At 36.2% G+C, this 22,696-nt stretch overlaps 1 protein-coding gene across 1 annotated transcript; it reads right to left on the bottom strand.

Annotated features, from left to right (window-relative positions):
• Window positions 1–5,849: 5,849 nt before the first annotated feature.
• LOC106937814 (BMP/retinoic acid-inducible neural-specific protein 3-like) lies at window positions 5,850–21,644 on the bottom strand (the record flags this gene model as incomplete). Its single annotated transcript, XM_015019525.1, has 4 exons — window positions 5,850–7,749; window positions 13,625–13,847; window positions 20,872–21,108; window positions 21,539–21,644. Coding segments are annotated over 4 exons (1,683 nt in total), but the record flags the coding sequence as incomplete, so codon positions are not given.
• Between the last annotated feature and the right edge of the window lie 1,052 nt (window positions 21,645–22,696).

Below are 22,696 nucleotides of genomic sequence, written 5' to 3'. Positions count from 1 at the left end.
TGCATATGGAGGTTTTTAATGCATGGCTAGAGCCCATAAAAATGTGGAATCATTGATGATATATGTGAACAGACTCACTCAAATATACATATATGCTTGTCAAAATTAGAAATGGACTCTGGGCATGTTGCCTGGTGTAGCAGTCGAATGGCCACCTCATATCCACAGGGTAAAGTCCTCGACGCAGCTGTTCTGGTGTTGATCCCTAGCCTTAAGAGCTTTGCAGCATGCCTTACACCACTCTCTTTCTGCCCATTTCCTTTCTGATTACTGTCAATAAGGGTCACTAGTGCTACAAAACAAGTCTGTACTTCACTCCGACACCAAAGTGATGCTTAAAAAAAAAAGAAAAACCTTGGAAAAGCTTTACAACACATACTATTCTCAATCAATCCATCTTGTACTAACTAGTACAAGATGGATTGTTTTCCTGGAACCTCTCTGCACAATGTGCACCTGGGATCTTGCCTGGTAGATCTGGGCTTGTTTTGCTCTGGTGCATAAGGTCTGCTCCCATGCTGCCATGATCAGTGCTTCTGTAGCCTGGTCGTTCACCATAACGTTAAACAAGAAAAGGAAGTTTTGTGCCACTTCCAAATGGAAAACAAAAACTTTAGAGTAAGCAAAAAGTAAATTAAATTTTAACTCTATTCTTACACTTTTAAATGTTTATGAGCTATTTAACAGTTTAAGCTCATGGCCATGACCTTTTGATGACAAAGGTTGTAATACTGTCTTTAAACATGACAAAATTGTAGATCTGCATAGGCAAGGCTCCTCAAGACAAGGTATCACTGCTGAGGTTGGATGCAGTAAGAAAGTGTTTATGGGTGTCGAAATGAAAGCATACATTAGAGGCAAGAATGATATAAGTTAATAAGACTTGACTCTCCTTTCACATAAAACATTGTGATGTCAGAAAGGAGTCTACAATCTATTGCGGTAAGTATGTAAACACTATGTCTTGAGCGTAGGTTAATTGCTGATTTAAATTTAATTAAATTCAAAATTACTTAATTAATCATAGAGGAAAATTAAATCTTTCTGTAACTCATATTACACGAGTTCATTCAAAGTGGTTGTAGATGATTCTGTAGTAGTGGTCAGTGTTACAGGCCTTAGCAAAAACTGAGATGATTACAACACAGGTGGTGTCGACAACTGCTGATAGTATGTAAGAGGTTGCTAAAACACCCTCTGTTGTTCACAAGCACTGCTCGTCTTCCCACTTTGCTTTTGCAAATCTTTGTCTGCTTGTATGGTCAGAGAGACCAGCAGAGAGACAATGGAGTCAGGTATTGGATCCTCAGTGACATACATAATACTGCAGTCCTGACACTCTGAGTCATAGTCTTTGAAGTCATCCAGCTTATTTTTGCCAAAGATCTCACATGATATTATTCTTACCTATAATATTGATCTAAATTTACCAAATCCATCAGAATTTTTACATTGATTAAACAGGCTAAAACTCATTTATAAGTTACAACCTTTCCTAGTTTGCATCTCTCTACTTGGGTATTGACTGCTGTATAAAATCTGATCATTTGAGGAAAAGTGCTTCTCCCCATATGTTTTCTGTGTCGTGGCTGAACAAGTTAGCAGAGCAGACGTAAGAACACATTTGCATTTGGCCGACCAAATCACAATTTTTATAGGCCTCTTTCGCAATTACATATTCTTTCGGTTAAAGCTACTTTCAGATGGAATTAGTTCTTTATGTGCTCCGATGCTTGTAGTCCATTAATTTAGTTTTATTGCTGCTAAATTAGATTCACTTATGCCCTCTGGCAAGGAAGCATACTGTGCATGAAAATAATTTATACCACTAAACATTTGTTCTCAAAACATTCATCTCAAGTTCAGTGTAGGTATGTCATATGAATGTTAAATTACCTCAACATCTCCTTGATGTCTCTGAAAGTTGATGTAAAATGTTAATGTAAACTGAACAACTTGCACTTTTTCATTTGGGTTTCTCTAAAAGTCACAAGCAGCCTCCGCCAGGCTGGGATATCATGTCTCACCGCCTACTGCAACTTTCAGGGGGATTCTTTTCACTGTGAATCTGGCATTGAGATAATAATTATATTGTCACCTTCACCCACTATATTCCGTGCAGACGGTGCTCTTTCCCTTTTATCCTCTAACATTATGTTTTAGTGCCACATTTTCAGCATTATGAAAAATGCTTTCCTTCTGCTGAAGTAAGAGCTGCAACTTCAGAGGTCACTTTGAGTATTTTATTTGATTGCAGCTTGTGTGCTGACCTATGAAGTACATATTCAAAAGAGTCATACTATTTGCTCTCCATCTTAAGCTAAGTTAGAATAAAACAACAGAACAATGGATAGGAAAGGCAAGCCTAACTGGTGGAGATATACTTCTACTCTAAAACTGTTCAGAATCTTCATGCATTTCAAGATAAGCATGTTTTCTGTGTTTCTTATTTTGTATTGTATTATTGTAGAAAAGTAGAAAAGCACATAAACATGGCAAAGACAACTTTGCCATGTCTATGTGCTTCGATTACATTACATATAATTTAGGGTGATGGCGGGGAGCCCTTCCAGTCCCAAATTTGAAACCTATTATCAAAAATAAAGGGTCAAAACTCCAGTGGAAACTTACACAAAACTTGCGTTCAACTATAAGAAGGATTTTGTTTACTCTAATTCCAAGATTTATCCTCAGATATTCTGAAGCGTGTAAATAATTCTTGAAGTATAATTTAATGAAAAATATATTTTTAAGCTAATACAGCTTCTACATTGCTTTATTATCTTTTGAAAGAAGCACAATTCTTAGATTAATAAAACAATTTCAAACTATAATCTGCCAAGGTTGTTAGTAATTTGGGGTTAAGATGGTATGGTGGTTAGTGAGCTAAACTAGAAAAAAATCACTTCATGCTTATTTCCCTGTTTTCATTTTGGTCTATAACAGTGTTTCTAAACCTTTTTTGGGCCAGCGCCCCCTATCCCATATCCAGATCCCTCACCGCCTCCACCAAAGAATTTGTAGGCTACTTTGCACGGACTATTATTTTACTATTAATATTACTATCACTATCGTAGCTGTTTTGATTTTTATGCTTGTTTCTGTATTTATCATTAAAAATAATTTCGCAGTGAACAAAAAACCCATGTGAATGGAAATTTTCACAGGTGTCTATGAAAAATGCAATGAATGAACATTCAACTTAAAATCGGTAGGCCTAACAGCAACCAATCAGAGTGGAAAAAATATTGTTGTTCTGTGCCATTTTCTAGTTGTTAAATATTCCACAAAATGACCAGATAAAAGATGAACAACATGCCAGTTTAAACTTTGATGTATTTGCAAAACGACTGAGCTCTGCAACATTAAAACATGGATAGAACTGTAACTACATCAATCATAGCTCTTCTTCTCTTCAGTGTTTCTGTGAGTTTCTGGTGGTGCAGCTCTGTGCTGCCTTCAGGAGAATGGGACATCAGAGTATCATCCATTAAATTTCACCCACGTGGCATTTATTATGCAAACCAGAGCTTTCAGGAGGGGCATCACTTATCGTTTATTGACGCTCACCACTCGTAATCTTCACTCATCACTTGCTGCGCCGCCTAATCGTCATAACCCAAAGGAATCCCAGCGCCCCCCTTTTGTAAAAATTTCCGCCAGCGCCCCCTGCCATCCTCTGAACGCCCCCCGGGGGGCAGTACCGCCCACGTTGAGAACCGCTAGTAGATCAAAATGATAATTTCTTTCTTTTGACACAAAAGTTACTTTGGTCAGTCTTTCGAATAGAGAAAAACAACCCGTCCTGATGTTACTTTTTATTGCTATAATGCTTGACTAATTTTCACTAAATCAGCATAGAACAATAAACAATAGCACAATACTAGACATTATAAACATGGTGGAGCATATGTTGTATTCCATTAGATGTTGGAAGGGGGAAACCCCCTGGTGCTACAGTGTAATTGCAGTGTTACTATGTTACAGGGGAATAACTCAGATAGGATGGAAAAGAAACAATCTGATTTCACTGCCAAATTAGTTTGTTTTCCTGAAAAGACTGAAGATTCCATTAGAGGACTAAAACTTACAATGCTTCACGACAGCTGCATTTTGTAGATTGATCATAACACAGTAGTTGATCTCAAGTGGCTTTTGAGGTTGCAGTAACGTTAGTCATGACACTTGCTAAAGCATTATTTTAAAGCTTCTTGTAGTCTTTTTGCAATTTTATTATGATCCCTCCACTATTTTAACATAAAGAAGCCATTAATATTTTTCAGAAAACTTTTACAGTGAAGCATCACTGCCTTATGAGCCTATAATCTGTAATTCTCTGGGTAAACTCAGTTTCTGAACCAGCTTTTTCACATTGGCTGCTTTTCTACTATGAAATGTTTAAACATCAGAGAGGTCCCTGCAAATGGTTTTGTGAAGAGCATAATACTTGTAGCAACAAGCACCTGGAGACAAAAAGAAATGCTTTTATTTCATGGCTTGGAATAAGACATAAACCTCTGCAAATTACAACAGAGTACAAACCACTGTGAGACACACCTGAGATAAAAAGCTGTGATTCTTGTGTCTCCCCCGCTGCCCCAAGCAGCCATCCATCAACAAAAATCTGAAGCTCAGAGATCTAAAACCCAGCGATGTTTTGTTACAGCAGAGCACCAAATTTGCTGTTTCAATGTCTGGTATTATGTATTAGCTGCAGTTTGCTATTGTCTAATTTGTTATATTTTTCTCCCTCACCCAAAACATAAGCTATCTGAAATACATTTATTATACATTTCACTTAACAAATGTCTAATGAACATATACTATATTATATTCTCTAAATGCAATCCCTTCCGCCATTCCCCCTTTTCTGTTGCTGTTTCTATTAACTCTTTCTTGACATTTTATTTTTCTGTTTCACATTTACTCATTTTTATTTTTGTGTGATGTACTTGAAGAGTTGATATAAAGAGAGATAGGCATTCAAAGTTTTTGATAAATGTACAAAGTGAACTTTTGAATAATTTCTTAAAAATATACCTTGTTTGGGACTTTATATTGCTGATGAACAACTTACATGCACTTATGAAATCACATTATGCTTCAGGTTTTTAAAGATTTAGATTTAAAGCTTTGTTTATTTAAAAAAAAATGGGTAAACAAGTTTATTGTTATATAAAATCTAAACTAGCTTTAGTAATTCTGCCAGAAAAAGTGGTCAAATACATTCAGAAATATGACATGATCTTGTTCAGGGCTACAATACAAGTGTTAGCATTCACTCAAGTGTTAGGAGTGAATATGTTTCACTCATACTTGAGTGAAACATGTTATGTCACTCAAATATGTTTATATTTGAGTGAAAATATATTTTTCTTTTGTGTGGGTTTTAGGAATTTAATGAGTTCAAACTTTTGCATTTTATTCTACATATTAAAAATCAATTGTACTCTTACTTGTCACCTGCTTATCTGGAACCAGGTTGCAGGGGCAACAGTTTCAGCAGACATGCGTACATTTCCCTCTCCCCAGCCACCGCCTCCAGCTCCTCAGCAAAGGTGTTTCTTCAATGACTTTACAACAAACAATTGACTTTTTGTTTTTAAGACTTAAAGTCAATTGTTCTAAAATCTTTACGACCTCTAAAAAACACTATTCGAAAACCTCAAGTTAGGACATTCAATACTGTGCAAGTTGCATATTTGAAATGTCTGTAGATGGCAAAGTGAAGTCAAAGTCAAATGTATTGTTTTTGTAAAAACTTGGTCTTATTCTATTTGCATGCTTCTTATCTCCACTCTCTTTAGCAATATGGAGCAAAAGCCAGTTTTTAAAACACGCAGAATGGATATAGACCACACATAAAAATGTATTTTATTTAGTGTATTAACAAATTTTACTGTACATTTTATAGACAATGTTGTCATATCATTTGCTTCACAAACAACAGCATTATAAAAATAAAAGCACATGTAACACATTGTGAACCTGTTATATTGTATCTTTCAAGAAATCTGCATTATACAGCATCTATTTAGCATTTTCTTACAAAAATGTGTTGTAGACTAGAAAAAACGTGATGATCCTTGTTTGGAAAGTAAAAAAAAAAAAAAAAGAAGTAAGAAGACATGCCCCATCGACGCATAAGAAATGAAAACTACTATTTTTGTCTTAAATACATGTGATGAGGGAAATACCAAACTAAATAACAAATTAATGCCAAATGAAACCACGCTGGTATTGAGATTATTTTTGTGAAATAATACTGGTTGGATTGTTCTTTCACAACATAATGTTTCTGTTTTATGTGTGCAAGTGAATCAGGTTTCTACAATCTACAAATTTTAGCACATTGGTAAAATATGACAACAAAGCTTTGAATTCATAACATGAATGGCAAAACCTTTTCATAAAGAGTAATGAGGCATGTATGGTGAAAACCTATTCAATTCTAAGATGTTATACAAATTTATAGGAAAAGTTGATATGAGAATCTCAGTCATGGAGTTGAGATTCATGTCAATTACAAAGTCCACCAAAATGTCCATTGCACTGCTTTAGAATTGCTCCTCGCAATTGATAGGCCTGTGTGATAACTGCTCCATCTGTGCGTCTGGCCGCCGGCCAACTTACTAGCTACATAATTTGGTTGTTTCATATTCAATGGAGTTTGGCTGCTTGGCACTGAAAGTCTGCAGTGCTGCCTGGATCCTGGTAACATCTGTTGTGGACAATTTGAGCCGGTGCCGCAACAGACAAGAAAATAGATCCAGAGGCTGAGCTCCAGGTGGGGAAAGCCTGTTGACCCGATCCCGGATCTCCAGCAGCTGCAGTAGGGCTGAGTCCTGCGATCCCTGAGTATATGGGTAGTCCAGCTGTAAAATTAAGTCCTGGATCGCTTCTGGGTCAAAGTGCATGCTGTAGCCATAGACCTGGATGCTGTTGATCTTCATGTAGCCCAGATTTTGGCCCGGTTCCAGATATTCCAATGGTTCAAAATATACACTTCCATTTCCATTGCCTGAAGGCCCTCTGATGCGGCTCCGTAGGTAGAAGTGGACAGTCTCAAAAAATGTTTTCCATTTATTGCCTAAAGTCAAAGTCCAGTTGAAACAGTCATAAGGAGGATCTAATTTAGTCCTCTCCCAGTCTGGGTAGTTGTTCTGGTCAATGGGCATGATCCAACTCTCTGAGTGACTCCCCCCAAATGGATTGATGTAGACAGAGAGCATGGGGTCAAGTGTGCTGTTCTTGGTAAGGCAAATCTGCAGAGACATGCCCAGGAGCATGTGGACATGGTTTGATTTGTATTTATTACTTTTTAGAGTCAGCAACATCCTCTTTCTCCATGATGGGTCAAACCAGTTATTCAGCCTGACATCATTGCTGACAAAGATCCCATGGATGCTGATTCTGTTGTCTCTTTTCTGCAGCAGGTAGCGCAACTCCATGTCCTGCAGGTCAGTCTCAAAGCCGATGTAATGGTCAGTGGAGTCTGGCACTTCGTTGCGGCACATGCCCTGGCTCAGCATGTAGCCCTGATTGCATGTGGCACAGCGGGAGCGATTTTCATAGGAGCAGGATGCGCACGAGGATCCCTCCCCTACTGTGCATGGGATCACACTCTGGCAGGGGGGATGCTCGTACGGGCAGGAGCAGCTCCGGGTCTCCTCCATGTAGGAACCCAGGTGGTTGTTTTCACTGCAGTACATGATGGACAGGATGTAGTTGAGCCAATACCCAAATGGCCTGCAACAGAACCAGAGCAGTAGGTGAATACACAGGTAACAGAGCTTATTATTTTTCAACAGAAACCAAATTCAAGCACAAACATAACCCACTTTCTCGTTTTGGATACATTCTTGTGTTTTGCCTATAGTGGACAGTGCATATTAAGTCGAATCATAGAATTTAGAATACAAACTACGTGGGGCCAGTTTTACACTCCCAGAGATCACAGTAATGAGATATGTCTGATCTATTAAGGAACCATGTTGCCCTTTTAAAAAGATCTTCTATCCTGTAAAACTTGAACCTATTTTTAAGGACATATCCTTCACTTCTGAGTGTATGCATAAATCCATCTAATTAAGTCTGATTTATGGTGCCCATCGTAATATAAAATATGGATCATCACTGAAGCCAGCAAAGTGATGACATAAGTCAGGGCTGCATGCTTCAATCTTGACATCAAAACCCATGCAAGTTCTAACATAATTCCTTGATCTAACAATATAATAAGGGGGAGGCGACTTTTATGGCTGAGGATCTAGATATTTCTTCAGTTCTGCCTTTATTTGTAATGCGTATTATACCAGCAAAGCAAGACTAATGTTCAAGAAATCTCCTTTGATCCCTTGCAGTTCCTGTGTAGGTTATATCTTACTGGCATAAGTTTAGTCCATATATATATATATATATATATATATATATATATATATATATATTATTTTTTTATTTGACACTAGATAGAGGATTAAATTGTAATTTTGGGGTTAGGGTTAGGGTTCTTCTTATAATAAGAATAATAATTCTTATTATTATAATTATAAGAATTATAATACAAGTAATTAGAAGTAAGATTTAGTAAAAGTTGCATAAACAACAATCATATTCAGTAAATTAAAATCTACATCTGAATAAGTCTTGTCAGATTTAAAGCAGTACCCTGTACAAAATGTTTAAGCAGGTATTATTTTTATTAAGCACACATGTGTGTGTTGTTTTTTAAGAAAGAGTTTTTAATAGGTAACTAAGAACTGAATGTGAAAATACCTCGCATTTCAGGTTCACGTTGCACATATCCGGGCTTCAGAGTGTAAACTGTGTACAGCAACAGTAAACAGGAAGTTGTCTTACTACTGCATTGGATCAGCAGGACATGTAAAGTCATGGAGACAATGCATGCAATATGGGCCGAAGAGAATCTGTTTTCATTCTGCAATCTGCTCTATGTCTATTAGTTTATTTCACTCGGATCAATGTCACACATAAACTTTTTCTGCCTCAGGTTCAGTTTACACCTGTGGGAGAAAAAAAAGATTTTCCCCTGAAGATGCACTATAGCTTGTTCCATTAGAAGCAACATTCATTTGACAAAAAAAGCACACCAGTTCTTCTGCAGAGCTTCATTATGACTGTTCTGACACCTCCACACAAACAGCACAGCAGAAAGCAGTGTATATAGCTTTTGTGCCTACGATACTTTTTTTCCTGCTTTGTCCTCGTATGAAAAGGCCCCTGATGCCTCAGTACTAAAATAATAGCACTGAACCATGAATGTGTTTTTAGAATATATGCAGGAATTTAATGGGATGGTTTTAAAAATTCAAGTATTAAAATTACTATAAAAAAAACTGATAGGGTTGTGTAGAATCAAGAGAATTACCCTAATATAGATAAGGGATTGGATGAAATGCATTAAAAACCCCAATTAAAGAGATTATGTAAAAATATCAAAGCAGATTTCATAGAAATTGCATAAGAATTATTCTCTTTCTTCATCTTATCACATAGTCTTCAATGTAATCAGATGCTTTAGTTCAGCGTAACCATCAGCCTGATTCCACTTAAACTGTAAACTAAAAAAGAAGTCAAAGCACTTAAAATTTCTATCACTGTCCTCATGCAGTTTTAATACCCTGAAATGCCAAAGACGGCACAGGCTATTCCACAGCCATATGGAGGTCAGTACTTTGACTACCATTATCACTCTGAACGCTACCACAGTGTGCTGTCAATTTGCATGGGAACACCAGGAGACATTCCAAAGGGAATTACCCTAAAGTTGTTATTTTTTCTTCCTGGAAGAGAATCCATCAATTTAAGAAAATGTATTGTGAAACAGTCCTAAAAAGTTTGATCAGTGTGTAAGGCTCCCAACATTATGACAGAGCAACAATAACAATCATATTCTGCCCTGTTTTAAAAACCACTTACTTTGGACCTACAAGAAATCGCAGATCGTGTAGTCAGTATCCCTGCTTAGGTCTCCCAATGATGTTTTATAAAAACAAGATAAAGAAATGTTTTAAACACATTTTTTTTATTTGTTCTAATCATACAACAGTGATATCTTGACCTCAAAGTGTAAAGTGAAAATCATTATTTCTCCATGATTACTTAAGAGATGTTGAATGTTAGACATGTTGCACATCTTTGTCAGTACAAAGAAAGCTAGCAAGAAAAGCTAACATCACAAACAAGCTGTGGTAATATTAAAGTCCCCTCAGTCCACTATGTCAGTTTCAGTAGGGGTTTTAAAGATGTAAAAATGGTGGACTGTTGATGTTAGTCTACTGATAATATTTTGAGATCAGGTTTTCCATTTGTTTATGTTGTTTCAGACCATTTTCAAGAAACAAAACAATCAGATAGCAAGACAACAAAGGGGAATCAACAAAATAAATACAGATGGAGCAAACAAATAAGCATAAATAAATAATCGGGCCCCTCTGCCCGTATTCATCAGTTCCGTGTCCAAAAAGGAGTGGGTAGAGTGAACTCTTATATAATTCCACTCCCTTTTCCTTTTAAGTTTTTTTTTTTTTTTTTTTTTTGTCAGTCAGTGTTGATTCATATCTCTTCTTTACTCAAACAAAATCCCAGACAGTTAAAAAAATGATAACTGTAAATAACCACTGAATTGCATTGCAAATTCAGTAAAACTCTTAGATTCAAACAAAGAAAAATAAATTTATGGCCAACCATAAATCTCATATACCTCCATTAATAATCGATGTCTGTCTTCATTCCCACTGTACATTGATCCAAGTCCATTTCTTTATACTTTGCTTTAAGTTATTTTAAGTTTTCACACTGCTTCAGCTTCACATTTAAACTATCCCACAGCTGAACTTTATATATGAAGACAGAAAAGGTTCTCTTTATGGTATGTGTTGTAGTGTTTTAAAATTTAAGTTACTCGTTAAGTTATATCCTCCTTCTCAAAACTTAAACCTTTTCTATATATTATCTGGTCATGTGTTGTATCCTGCACAAAACATGCCTTGTACTGTGTGAAATGTAACCAAACCTGTAAACCGAAGTAATGTGGCCTGCAAGAAAAGTGAGTTGGTATGATGCGGATATCTAACCTTGTGAATAATGCATAGCACTCTTTTCTTATATTTAGTATGGTCAACAGCAGCAGTGAAGTAATGTAATTGTTACATCAACCATCTAAACAGTAAGTTGAGTATTGTAAGATCAATGCAGTATGGAGTGTAATATGATCCAGAAAAGGTTTTTGCTTTATTGAGGATTGAAATATTTCTTGACAGTTTAGATTTTAAATGCTTAATATGCTTTTTGAAGTTTAATTGTCTATTACCACCCAAAAAACTTTAATTTTGTCAACTTTTTCAATTGAAATCCTATCTATTTGAACCTTTACACCCTTGTTTTTAATTGTAGTTTCTGAATAGCACGATTTTAGTTTTACTTAAGTTTAAAGACAGTTTACTAAGGAAATTGTATGAACAAAAGTGTTTTGTGTTACAAAGAGAACCTACCAGGGCACATTCTGAAGATGAGTAGCCAATGGGAAACAAATGCTATGTTATCTTTGAAGATCTTGAGACGAGACAATTACTGAGGATTGTAGTTCAAACCTCCCAAACCCCAGACTGAAACTATTGTCCTAAATGGAGACCTGCTTAAACTTATGAAAAATAACTGCACTGTTACATCCTGCTTAGTACAACTCCAACTTATTCTTCACTCCATTTAGTAAAGCAGGGGTCCCCAAACTTCGGCCCGCGGGCCGGATCCGGCCCGCCACGGCATTTGGGCCGGCCCCCTGAACAATGCCGGATCTGGCCCGCCTCCTCATACCAGAGAGCATTCAGTGTTTTTTTTTTTCATATATTGTATTTTCTGGTTTATATGTGGATTTTTCTTCAACCACCAGGGGGCTCTTGAGCAGATGTGAAACTTACTTTCCCTCAATGGTATACATACCAGTCAGTCCCAGTCACCGTTACACTCACGGTTTTTTCCATTTGCATTCTGGGTAAAAATCTATCTAAAAGCGCGACAGAACAGCCCTCCCCCCCACCGTAGACGAGAATTTTCTAAGGTTTCTTTCTCCAAAAACTAAGACCGGCCCCCGACCAGAAAAAGGAACAGCTATGTGGCCCTCGCAGGAAAAAGTTTGGGGACCCCTGTAGTAAAGCAATAATTGGCGTAATAAATTTATATCTCACTGCAGCAAACTACAGAATTTCTAGTTCTTCTGTAATGTCTATTACGGTAGGACTTCAACAAGGTTTAAGACTATCTTTTTTTTTTTTTTTTTCAAATAATGCTTCCTTTAAAAATGTAAATAATTACACTAACTTTTACACCAGAAGAGACCATGTGATTTCTTAACATAACATCATGTAAAAGCTGACATTCTTAAAGTGAAAATAAATGAGAAATTTTTATCATTTCAGAAATTTTTCCCTTTTATGTTGGACATCAGAAATGGCTTACGTAGCAGTCAAATTATCCACACATCTTCCATTTCCACTGACAAGTTCATTTGAAAACATGAATCATCTCTCTACTATCCAGCAACAACAAAACAATGTTTGTGTCGAGGAACACAATGTGTGACAGAGCAAACAATACCAAAACACTGCTTGGGGTGCAAAGAGTTAATGAAGCAAAACTCTTGAACGTAAGAGGGGGGAAAAAGTAATTTAGAAAAAGAAAAAAGAGCAATGTATTCTCATAAAACTGCAAAGTGTGCATCAGCTCTATATTTCACTGGCTATTATGCCTGAAGCTACAACTTTACCACATAAATATGGATTGAAAATCTCTGTCTAAACAAAACATTAAAAACTCCACCAGCGAAAAAGAAAACATACATTCTTTTAACAATTAAGATGAAAAATCTGCAGTCTTGATGAGTTCTGCTTTTGCAAAAGGAATGTTTTTCTTGCATAAGGACGAATAAAATTAATCTCATTTTAATATAGATGTATTTAGATTTTCTCCTAATAATCCTTAATTCAATTCATTATTCCTTTTTTGATAAATTATAGGTTTGTAAAGTAGTCTTTTTTTTTCTTTGTCTTATGTTGTTTATTTACCAAAATAAGGTGAAAGTCAAGATTTTCTCCTACATATAATAAAAATAATCATTAAGACAACAATTTCATGCATGCATACAAACTTTTTGTTGCTAACTTTATATTTCAAATAAGATTATGCAAACAGAAAACAAATGTTAGATTATCTAAAGATGAACAAAACAATCCTATGCTTCATTTATGTTTAGGCAAATCCCTTATTTTTATCATTTCAGAAATGTAACATTCTTTAAAATACAGCAAACTTTAATTTCACAGAAGGATAGTTCTGATTTTGTGAAAGTAAAGAAGATATGGATGGGAAATGCAGCCAAGAGATCAGGTGTGACTGCAGCTTAGTTCAGCAGGAGCTCAGCTTAATGTCAAAGAATTCATTCATTGTGTGTCCATACTATGCGATGCCTCGTTCGTCTGATAAAAAAGCACTGCACAAATCGGTGAATGGAAAAATTAAATGTGTTCCACAAACGCATACATCCACTTCTGTGTAAAAATAAAAAATAAAAAAAAAAGGTCATCAGAAAAACTTCTCAGTTTCTCACCTTTCCCGTAGCATAATAATTTTTGGCTGAGTTTGACATCTCTTGCTGAGGGTGAAGATCTTGTTGATGATGCGCCGTGCTTTGCTTGCAAGCTGCTGTGTGCCGAGCTCTAGCTGTTTGTAGCGCTGGTGAATGGACGGCTCCGTCTTCCAGAAATACTGGATGGCAGACGAGTTCAGGGCGTAGAATGTGGGAAGCCGTCGAACAAAATTTTGAAACTCTTCTGGAAAGCAGAAAGATGTGAAAAATGAAAATCTCAATTTCTTCCTGTCACATTCAGGGCGAGGTAACTTCTTTTTACGTTGCTCTAATTATATTTGGCTAGTTTAGACATGGCAAATGAGAACATTTCGTTTTAAGGGTCGTGGGATTTCAAGTGCTGCAGGGCTAAATGAGAAGAATATTGGTTGACGTGTGTGCTAATGGGAAAAGGCAGGGCTAAACACAGATTGGGGTAGGGTTCTCCCCCTTTTCATTAATGAACAGCCTACAGGTCTTTCAATGCTCTGGATGCAAATCAGTCGGGGAGAAAAACAAGGTGGACATGGAGCTCAGAGGATAATATCTGTCAGCAATTCAGAGCAACTGTTTACTGGATGCATTCTGAATAGAAAGCAGATTAGATTTCCAGGCATTCAATAACAACATCACCGTCGTCATCATCATGATTGGATGTATTGAAAATCAAACATGTGCAAGACTGATTAGAAAATGACCGTGCTGCTGTTTGTAATTACTTAACGCTATCGTGATGATGAGGCAGCTGATTAGAAAACCAATTAGGTGTCAATAGCTTCCCAAGTGATTGTGCAAGGTGTGTGTTGTTGTCCTGGGAAACTCATGTATTGATTAAACAAGATTGTAAGGAAATATTTCTGTGTAAATGAGCATTTGGGTCCACATGAACAATGACAAAGTGTGAACGTCCAAGAGGTATTGCTACTTTTGGAAATTCCTTTATGTGCAGGTTACAAAGCTGTATTAGAATTTTATTGGAATTTATTTCTGACAAAGCGACACAAAGTAGGGAAGTGGAAGCAAAAAAGAAATAGATTTCACAAAGCTTTTATAAATATCTGGAAATTGTAACCTGAGTCGATAATGCAGAATTGCCTGTCACTGCAATCATTGTAGTTGTAGGTATTTTGCGGAGGATTTCCATCACCTTCTCATTTTTTTTTTTTTTTTTTTTTTTTTTTTGCTAAATAATTTAAACTCTGTCATTTTGTTGAAAGAGACTCTGAACAGAAATGTTTTTGTTAAAGGCACAGATTCACAGTTGGCTGTAAGTTTGTACTTTCAGTAAAACAAATATGTTCTGATATAATGAACTCAAATCAATCTCTAGCTCTATGTTTAGAATCATAATACTTAAGTTAATTGATTTTTTTTTTTTTTTTTTTTTTTTACCTGAGCTGTGGATTTCTTCAACCCTTTAACCGTTACCATGGCCACTTAAGTTACATCTGATTCAAATCTTCCTCAGTCTGTCTCTATAAGTGGAAGGTCCTTGCCCTTGTGTGTCTGATTTTGTGTAAAAAACAAGCTTGCAATGTTCAACCCAACCCTACTTTAAAGTTCTTCACAACTGTAATCCTTATGTGCATTTGAATGACTGGTTGCACTAGAGCTTATGTAGGGATAGCATTTATTTTGGGATAACAGAAAAAAGGGCAATTACAAATGCATTAGTCTTCCCAGATCTTTATTTGTAAAAGAAAATTTGGTTATTATTTTCCTTCCTTGTCTCAGTTTTGCACTGGTTTCTGTTCTATCACATGAAATCCTTTTTAAAATATGGAAGTATGGCATTTAAACGTGACATGTTCTAAGGTGCAGTGGATATGCATATTTCAAAGGCACTGAATCATTCAATAATGCCATATAGAGTCCATATTTTAGGCAGATTTAGTTGTATTTGTCTTATAATATGTAAAAAAAACAGGGTCTTACAGTACAAGAAAAAATGACTGTCTTTCTGTTCAAATGCTCTACACGTGTGCACTGAACATATCAACATTAGCAGCAGGGTTCTGTGGTCTATTTAATTTTTCAACAACAATGATCCTGCGAGGGATGAAATATATCATGCTTTTGGATGGCAAACAACATCCACCCTTCATCATCTTTCATTGTTTGAGTTATTGAAACACCATTTGTCATGACATGCAATAAAAAAAAAAGCTCAGTGGTTATTTGCAAGTGTGCCGAGGCGAGGCAAATAGATCTAACAGAAGCTATTAAAAGAAATGAGGAAGAAAAAACTGCAAGTAAAGGCTGAAAGAAAAAAAAAAAAAAAAAAAAAAAAAACAATGCATCATGGTACATGCCAACATATTGACTTAAAACACTGAAGTGAACTTTTGCAAGCTTTAGGATGATTAAAATCATGTATGTTCAGGAAACTACAGAATTGCGAAATGAAGCTAGAAGACATTTAACACTCATTGAAATAAAACCTCACTGCTTGAAATTTGCTATCTACACACCATTATTATCTTATCAGCCACTAATTGAAAAATGTAATGGCACTTTTAACTGGAGAAGTAAGACAAAAAAGCGATTTGGGTGGAGTACATATAGATAATTGAGGCAACTCTGATAGTCGTCTTGCAATTGGAAGGCTGCTTTACTTCCACGCAAGGCGCTTAACTCCAATATATTTGTGAATGCATCTGTTGTGCAAAGTGATTTGACTGGTCATTATGACTGGAAAGGTGCTATATAAATTCTGTCAATTTACCATAATAATTAGACATAATAATAATTAGGCATAATAAAAATAACTTTCAGATTTTAGTCTAATTTCCATGATAAAATTATGAGCCAGTTAAGCTAAGATATGCTAAATGTTCTCCTAATTGCCTCGAACAGTTTACAATTGATGGATTGTGTACAGACAATTGTGTTCATTTTTTAGAGACAACATTTTCGCTTAAAGCGTGACTTTGTTAGGATTTGTAGGTACATTCCAGTATAGAGGTTGTTGTGTGTCTGGGTTGTTGTGTTTTAGTTCTGTTCTCCTACACAATACTGTGTATGAGCACCAGAAAACAAAAATCCTGCTGTCCATTATGAATTGAGAAACTGATCTAGCTGGAAAAAAAATATAATCTCTTCAATAAAACATGTAACGCTCAGCGTGAGATCAAAGCAAATCATATCTACCATCAGCTGACAGCAGAAACCTAATTTAACAATCAGAGTTATGATTATTAATCTTTCTAGTAAGGCTGTAAGTTGTTCTCCATATGATCAAATGTGCAAGTAGGTCCACAGGGGGTTCATAGGACCTTATTTTTCTTTAATAAATACTGCACTGAAACTGTGCTTTCAGTGCACCTTGCTGCTTAAGTTATTGCCAAGAATGTGCTAATCGAGTCGCTCTCAGTGAAGAAACATGTAGCCAGTGGTAATGGTCTGAACCAGCAAGGTGTTCTGAAAACGGCTCAAGGCAAAGCTGGAAATGTCTCAAACAGTGATGTGCTCGTGAATGCAGCTAAGTTTTGGAAATAACACAGAAAAACAGACAAGTTGAGAGCGGTACAAAAATAAAGAATTCGCAGAATGGAGGCAGTGTTTGACGTAACCTCCAAATTGTTTACACGAGACAGTTTGTCAGATCATAAATGGAAATTGAATTAAAAATGATCATCGGAAGTCTGTTGATGTGCTCTTTTTTGTCATGTTTATCAAGAAACATTAAATAAGGCTAACAGACAAAATGGCAATAACTGAGCCGTGAAGTATTATATTAGAGGTTACATCATGTGCTCCTAACGGATTATAGCAACTGTGGTTCATTTCTAGGGCATGACACATTCTCCTCAGGCTACTGGAGGGTCTTCATTTGACTGATTCACTGTTGATCCAGTCACATCAATTCACATGCACTTTTGTTTCCTGGACCAAACAATCTAAATACAAACACAGAGGCAAAAATGCCACCATCAGATACATGTATAAATGTCAAGAATTAGGTTGATGTGCTTTGAACACTCAATGATGCTTACACCGAGTCAGCTCACTCTTCGATGTCTCAGATTCTGTTAGGTCACATAGAAATCTTGCACAATTGTTAAACAGCATTGCTTTAAGCCACTGTCAGATTTTTATTAACTCATCATTCCTATGACATACACAGAGGACATTGTCTCATGTAGAAAGGAAACACAGGTCTTTTGAAAACAGCTAGCAATAATAAAATCACCTCAGTGGTTTTGCAACAATTCATGTTTGCAGAATTATCACAGAACTTTGTTTTATTTATTTATTTTTTTTATTAAAACTGACCTATCTACCTACAAGAGAAATATTGACAAATCTTCTTTTTCAGAGTTTCATGTCTTTAAAGGGCAAATCTCAAGTCAGGTCATTTATTCCAATTCAGGATCAAGTTTCAAGTCTTTAACTAAAAACCTTTTCCCAATAAATCCAAAATGTTTAGTGCACCTTCTACCCTGCATCCTGCAAGTTACAAATCTACACCTATAATGTTTGTCTTTATTCCAAAATCACCATAAGAATGTTGGATAATTGTATTTCAGCCTTTAGATATTTATCATCAGTTATCTTATAATCATTTAACATTTAATTCACCATCAAAAAATGTGCTAAAAGTTGATTTACATTATTTTGAAAATATATCATATTTACTATATAGTTAAATATGTAATGGCTAACTAGGTGGAAGCCTCAGATGTCTAAATCTACCACATCCCTGGTTCATACAAAGAATAAACACAATGAGCATGTCTGGCCATCTTACCATTGCAAGCAGAGGGGCTGTGTGCCTCAGAGATAAAATGTATATTGGTGTGAAATGTGCAAATTAACAGCAGCAAAAGTCATGATGAGGAGGCTGAAGCTAGTGTCAGAAAGTCATTATCCACAGGGAAACTAGTGAGGAAGAAGCTATTAGTAAAAAAAAGCTACATAAAAACACTAATTACGTTTTGCACTCTGGGATTCAGCCTAAACTTTTGAAGATATGTGTTGTGGTCTGATGAAACTAAAATGGTAGAGTTGGGCTGTAATGAAGACTGTTAAATTTGAACGAAAACGAGACACTTGAGATTGCCATCCCAACTGGGAAGTAGAAAGATAACGGCCTTATGTTTTGGATATTGTTGCACCAATTACGGTTTTCTGGACAATCTTTAAATAAATAAATGCATTTATCTCATGTATTATTCTGGCAATTAGTAAATACAAATTGTTTTGGTAACCCTGGGTTGTATATTGTAGTGTGCTCTGAATTTAAAACATCATCTTTCAGCTTTATATTAGTTCTAATATCTAATGTAAAATTTGTCCTAATACCAAGTGTCATGTTTATGGAGTTTTTCAGCCAATCCAAAACCACACATACAAATGCATGCTTCTGGCAGAACATAGTATAGCAACCTGCACATGCACCCATCTTTGACATGCTATAGTCTAATATAATTCCTGAATAAATAAATGTCTGAAAGTCAATTTTGGTGCTGTTTCACATCTAAGGTTATGGTTCTGCACAAGAGCTTTGATTCAACAAAAAGAAAGATTTACAAGTGAAGTAAGGCTGACTGTAAAACCAGTTTGAGATATACAGAAGCCACATAGAAACATGGACTACATGATTGGCAACAACTCTGAACTCGACCAAGCATAGTATTAACCCGTTTTCATGACAGCTTGCTGGAAGGAGGAGATCCCCACAGCTGTAATCTCCGTGATGTCATAGAGGTATAGCAACATGAGCAGAGCAATGTTCAAATTCTTTGCCTGAAGCTCTCCACAGACTGCGTCATGGAGGACAGGCGTGTGAAAGTCTTGTTGGCTGAGAACAGGACGATATCTTGAACAAAGAAGTCCTTGGATCCAAAGTAAAATGTGGTCTGCTGTCTGCTGTATAATCAACGACTGTAACCCAACCGAAAATGAGACTAGGAGTCTGAAACTGGCTGGCTCAGCTCATGCAGAAAGAATCTGATCATAGATACAGGCAATTCTGTCTCCGTTATCCCAGCTGCTAATGCTCACATCCTTTCTGAAACTGGGAAAATAGAGCACATCATCTCCATTCTAAAAGTGCTTAGACTGGCTCCCTGTAGCTCAAAGAGTATATGTTAAAATACTTTAGTTGATTTAGAAATCACTGAAATAATTGACACTAAAATACATTATAAACCTGGTGTCATTGTGTCAGCCTTCCAGACCACTCAGTTCTTCCGGTTCAAGTCTGATCTGCATTCCCAGAATCAGAACCAAACAGGGAGAATCAGCATGTTCCTCTAATCTGAAATAAACTTCCAGAAAAATGCTGAAACAATGAGTTCATTTTAAATCAAAGCTCAAATAATTTACTAAGAGTTGATTACTAGTGAGTAGAACATCAATTAATTTAGTCTTTATGGAAATATTTTATGGTGATGATTTTGATGATGGCATTTGAGAAAATTGAATATGTGTTCCTTGCTTCTTGTTTTATCTTTTCATAATTTAAATCACCTTCAATTTACTTGTTTCTGAAATGTGTTATACAGATAAACTTCTCTTGCCTAAGAAGTGATCCACCATTAGTCCTGATGTTGTTACTACGCAGCTCACTGTGTTCGTACCGCGGTCGGTCAGAGCACACCACCTACACTCACGTATGTATTATATGTATTAGTGGCGCTTAAATATGGGACTTAGATGAGTTGGCAGCAGCCTCAATTTTCCCCTATAGTAGTTTAATAGTTTGTTTTTCTTTTCTTCATTTTTTTTTTTTTTTTTTTTTCTTAGTAGTTAAACTGAATCTTACTAGCATAGTTAGAGTATCTGGACAAAAGTATTTTAACTGAATCTTGAAGTATTTTGTTATTAAAATATTTTCTTTTAGATAAATGTTTTTATTCTGTATCTCACAAGGCAGACAACCTTACACAGTAACTGACAGCAACAGAGCTGTTTGACTATTACTTCAGTATAATCAGGCAGTGCCTTAATTTAGTAGTTTAGATTAAAATGACAAACTTTCATAATTGTCTTAGCTCCTCATCAATAATAATTTGTAGCCAAACCAACATGTTGCTGCACAACACCAGATATATCTCTAATTTATATTTTCATCAAGAGAAGAGCCAAAGTAAATACATCACAGCTAATTTCTCCTATCAACCAATCATTTCTATCCTTTTCACCTCTTTTGACAATTGATTGCATTCTTTTCCCCAGAGAAAGCACCACCATCAATCAGGGAGAGACAGGAGAATAACACTGACCTGATGCCTCAAAGTCTTGGTTGGCCATGTTCCATGAATCTCTGATTTGCAGTAAACTGCCTTCCATAGCCCTCAGATCAACCTCAGGGCAATTACATTGCGGATAGTCGACAGCACACTGGCACCAACAGTCGTTGTCCCGGCACACAAACTGGCCCTCTTCATTACAGCCAATATAACTTAGAGCAGCCTGCACAAACCTGGCTCTCAGATATTCTGGCAGTATGGCCTGGAGGCCTGAAGCAATAAAAGAAACAGGACAAACATATAGATGAATAAAACAAGAACTGCACAAATGTCCTTTAAGCACTGTAGTATAAGTATACTGTAGATCACTTCTGTGTGCAACATCTGTAGAGTAATTGATTTAAGACTGATTGTGACTTTCTTATTTACAATGCACATGCTTGGCAACAAAAACATTTATGCAAAGATTCACTCAATTTTATTTTTACTCCACAGTTACTCTACTTCCGTTCCGGATTTTTGCTGGTTGGGATTTACCTCAAAACTTTGCAAGCATGCACTGGGGAAAAAAAAAAAAGAAAGAGTGATTGAAGCTAAATTTGTTCTGACACTCTCGCGCTGTAGTTATAAACTTGCCAGGGAACAGACACTGTGACAATTCCTTCAGAAATTGGGGGGAGTTCAATTATGGATGGCCAACCTTGCAAATGAATCTTGTTTTCAGGGCTCTGAACCAAAACAGAGCTGACAGAGTCGAGGTTGTCATAGTTACTGCATCCAAGTGGGCCCGTCCTTGTTTCGGTCACCTAAAAGAAGCAAAGCAGAGCCAGATGATAATTCATACTGAGAAAGAAATTCACTAATGGCAAACAAAGAGAAATAAACATGAAAACAATTATGAAAAGGAATGCGGAATCTGATTTCAATATAAACAACAAAATTGTCTCTTCAGAAAATTAAACTATATTACAAGCTGTTTAGACTTTCCCTAGAGGAAGTTGTTTTTGAATAGTGACTTTATGATTTACTAAGCTTGAAATTATGTTGAGGCAAATATTTCTGGTGTGTATCATGATGAGATAATTTGAGTCATCTCTAAAATTCGTCTCTATTTTTATTTTTTATTTTTTTTTACACTACAATACACACTGTCACTTTTAATGTGCTAAAATCCACTGCATGCAAGAGGCAAGCATGTCCTATTCAGTTTTACATCCACCTCAGGATTTGTGTATTGAAAAGAAGCAGATGTCTGTGTGATATTTGCAATATTGTTACTGGACTATTGTTGATAGTTGATGCAAGGACTGACAAAACAATAATTAGACGAACACGACAACCAATCTGAAATGTGTTCAATTAATTCAGATAATAATAGTTATTCTTAGATTAAATCTATTTCCTTTTATGCATGGATTAAATAAAAAGTAGGTCAATGTGGAAGGCAAAGACAGCAAGAAAGGTAGAACAAAAGAAAAGAAGGAAAGAAAGAAACGGCAACAATTTATTCCAAGTTTAATGTCATAGCCATAAAACTGGTATTGCCAAGGTAAATTGAATAGCAAGAAGGCAAAGTACATAGCACAGAATCAGGGGTGCAAGATTTTCATTTGAAAAATTGGACAAGTCTGTGAGCGTCCACTGGCATGCTTGAAGAAGGAGCTGGAAAACAAGCATGAAGGACAGAGCATCTGGTCCTGCCCAGCGGCAAGTGGCTGACGTTATGGTTGTACTCAGGTTAAATGAAATTCTCTCCCTCTCTCTTGTATTAGATGTGCACCCGCTCCAGTCTGCAAGTCCTTTCGCATCTGTGAAGCGTGGGTGTGGCTTCTAATGTCCCCTACTTTCATATAGTTCA

This window comes from Poecilia latipinna, unplaced genomic scaffold (genome assembly GCF_001443285.1).
Source record: "Poecilia latipinna isolate Pla-1442-1.1 unplaced genomic scaffold, P_latipinna-1.0 Scaffold2442, whole genome shotgun sequence".
NCBI lineage: Eukaryota > Metazoa > Chordata > Actinopteri > Cyprinodontiformes > Poeciliidae > Poecilia > Poecilia latipinna.
This window is presented reverse-complemented; position numbering and strand designations above follow the sequence as displayed.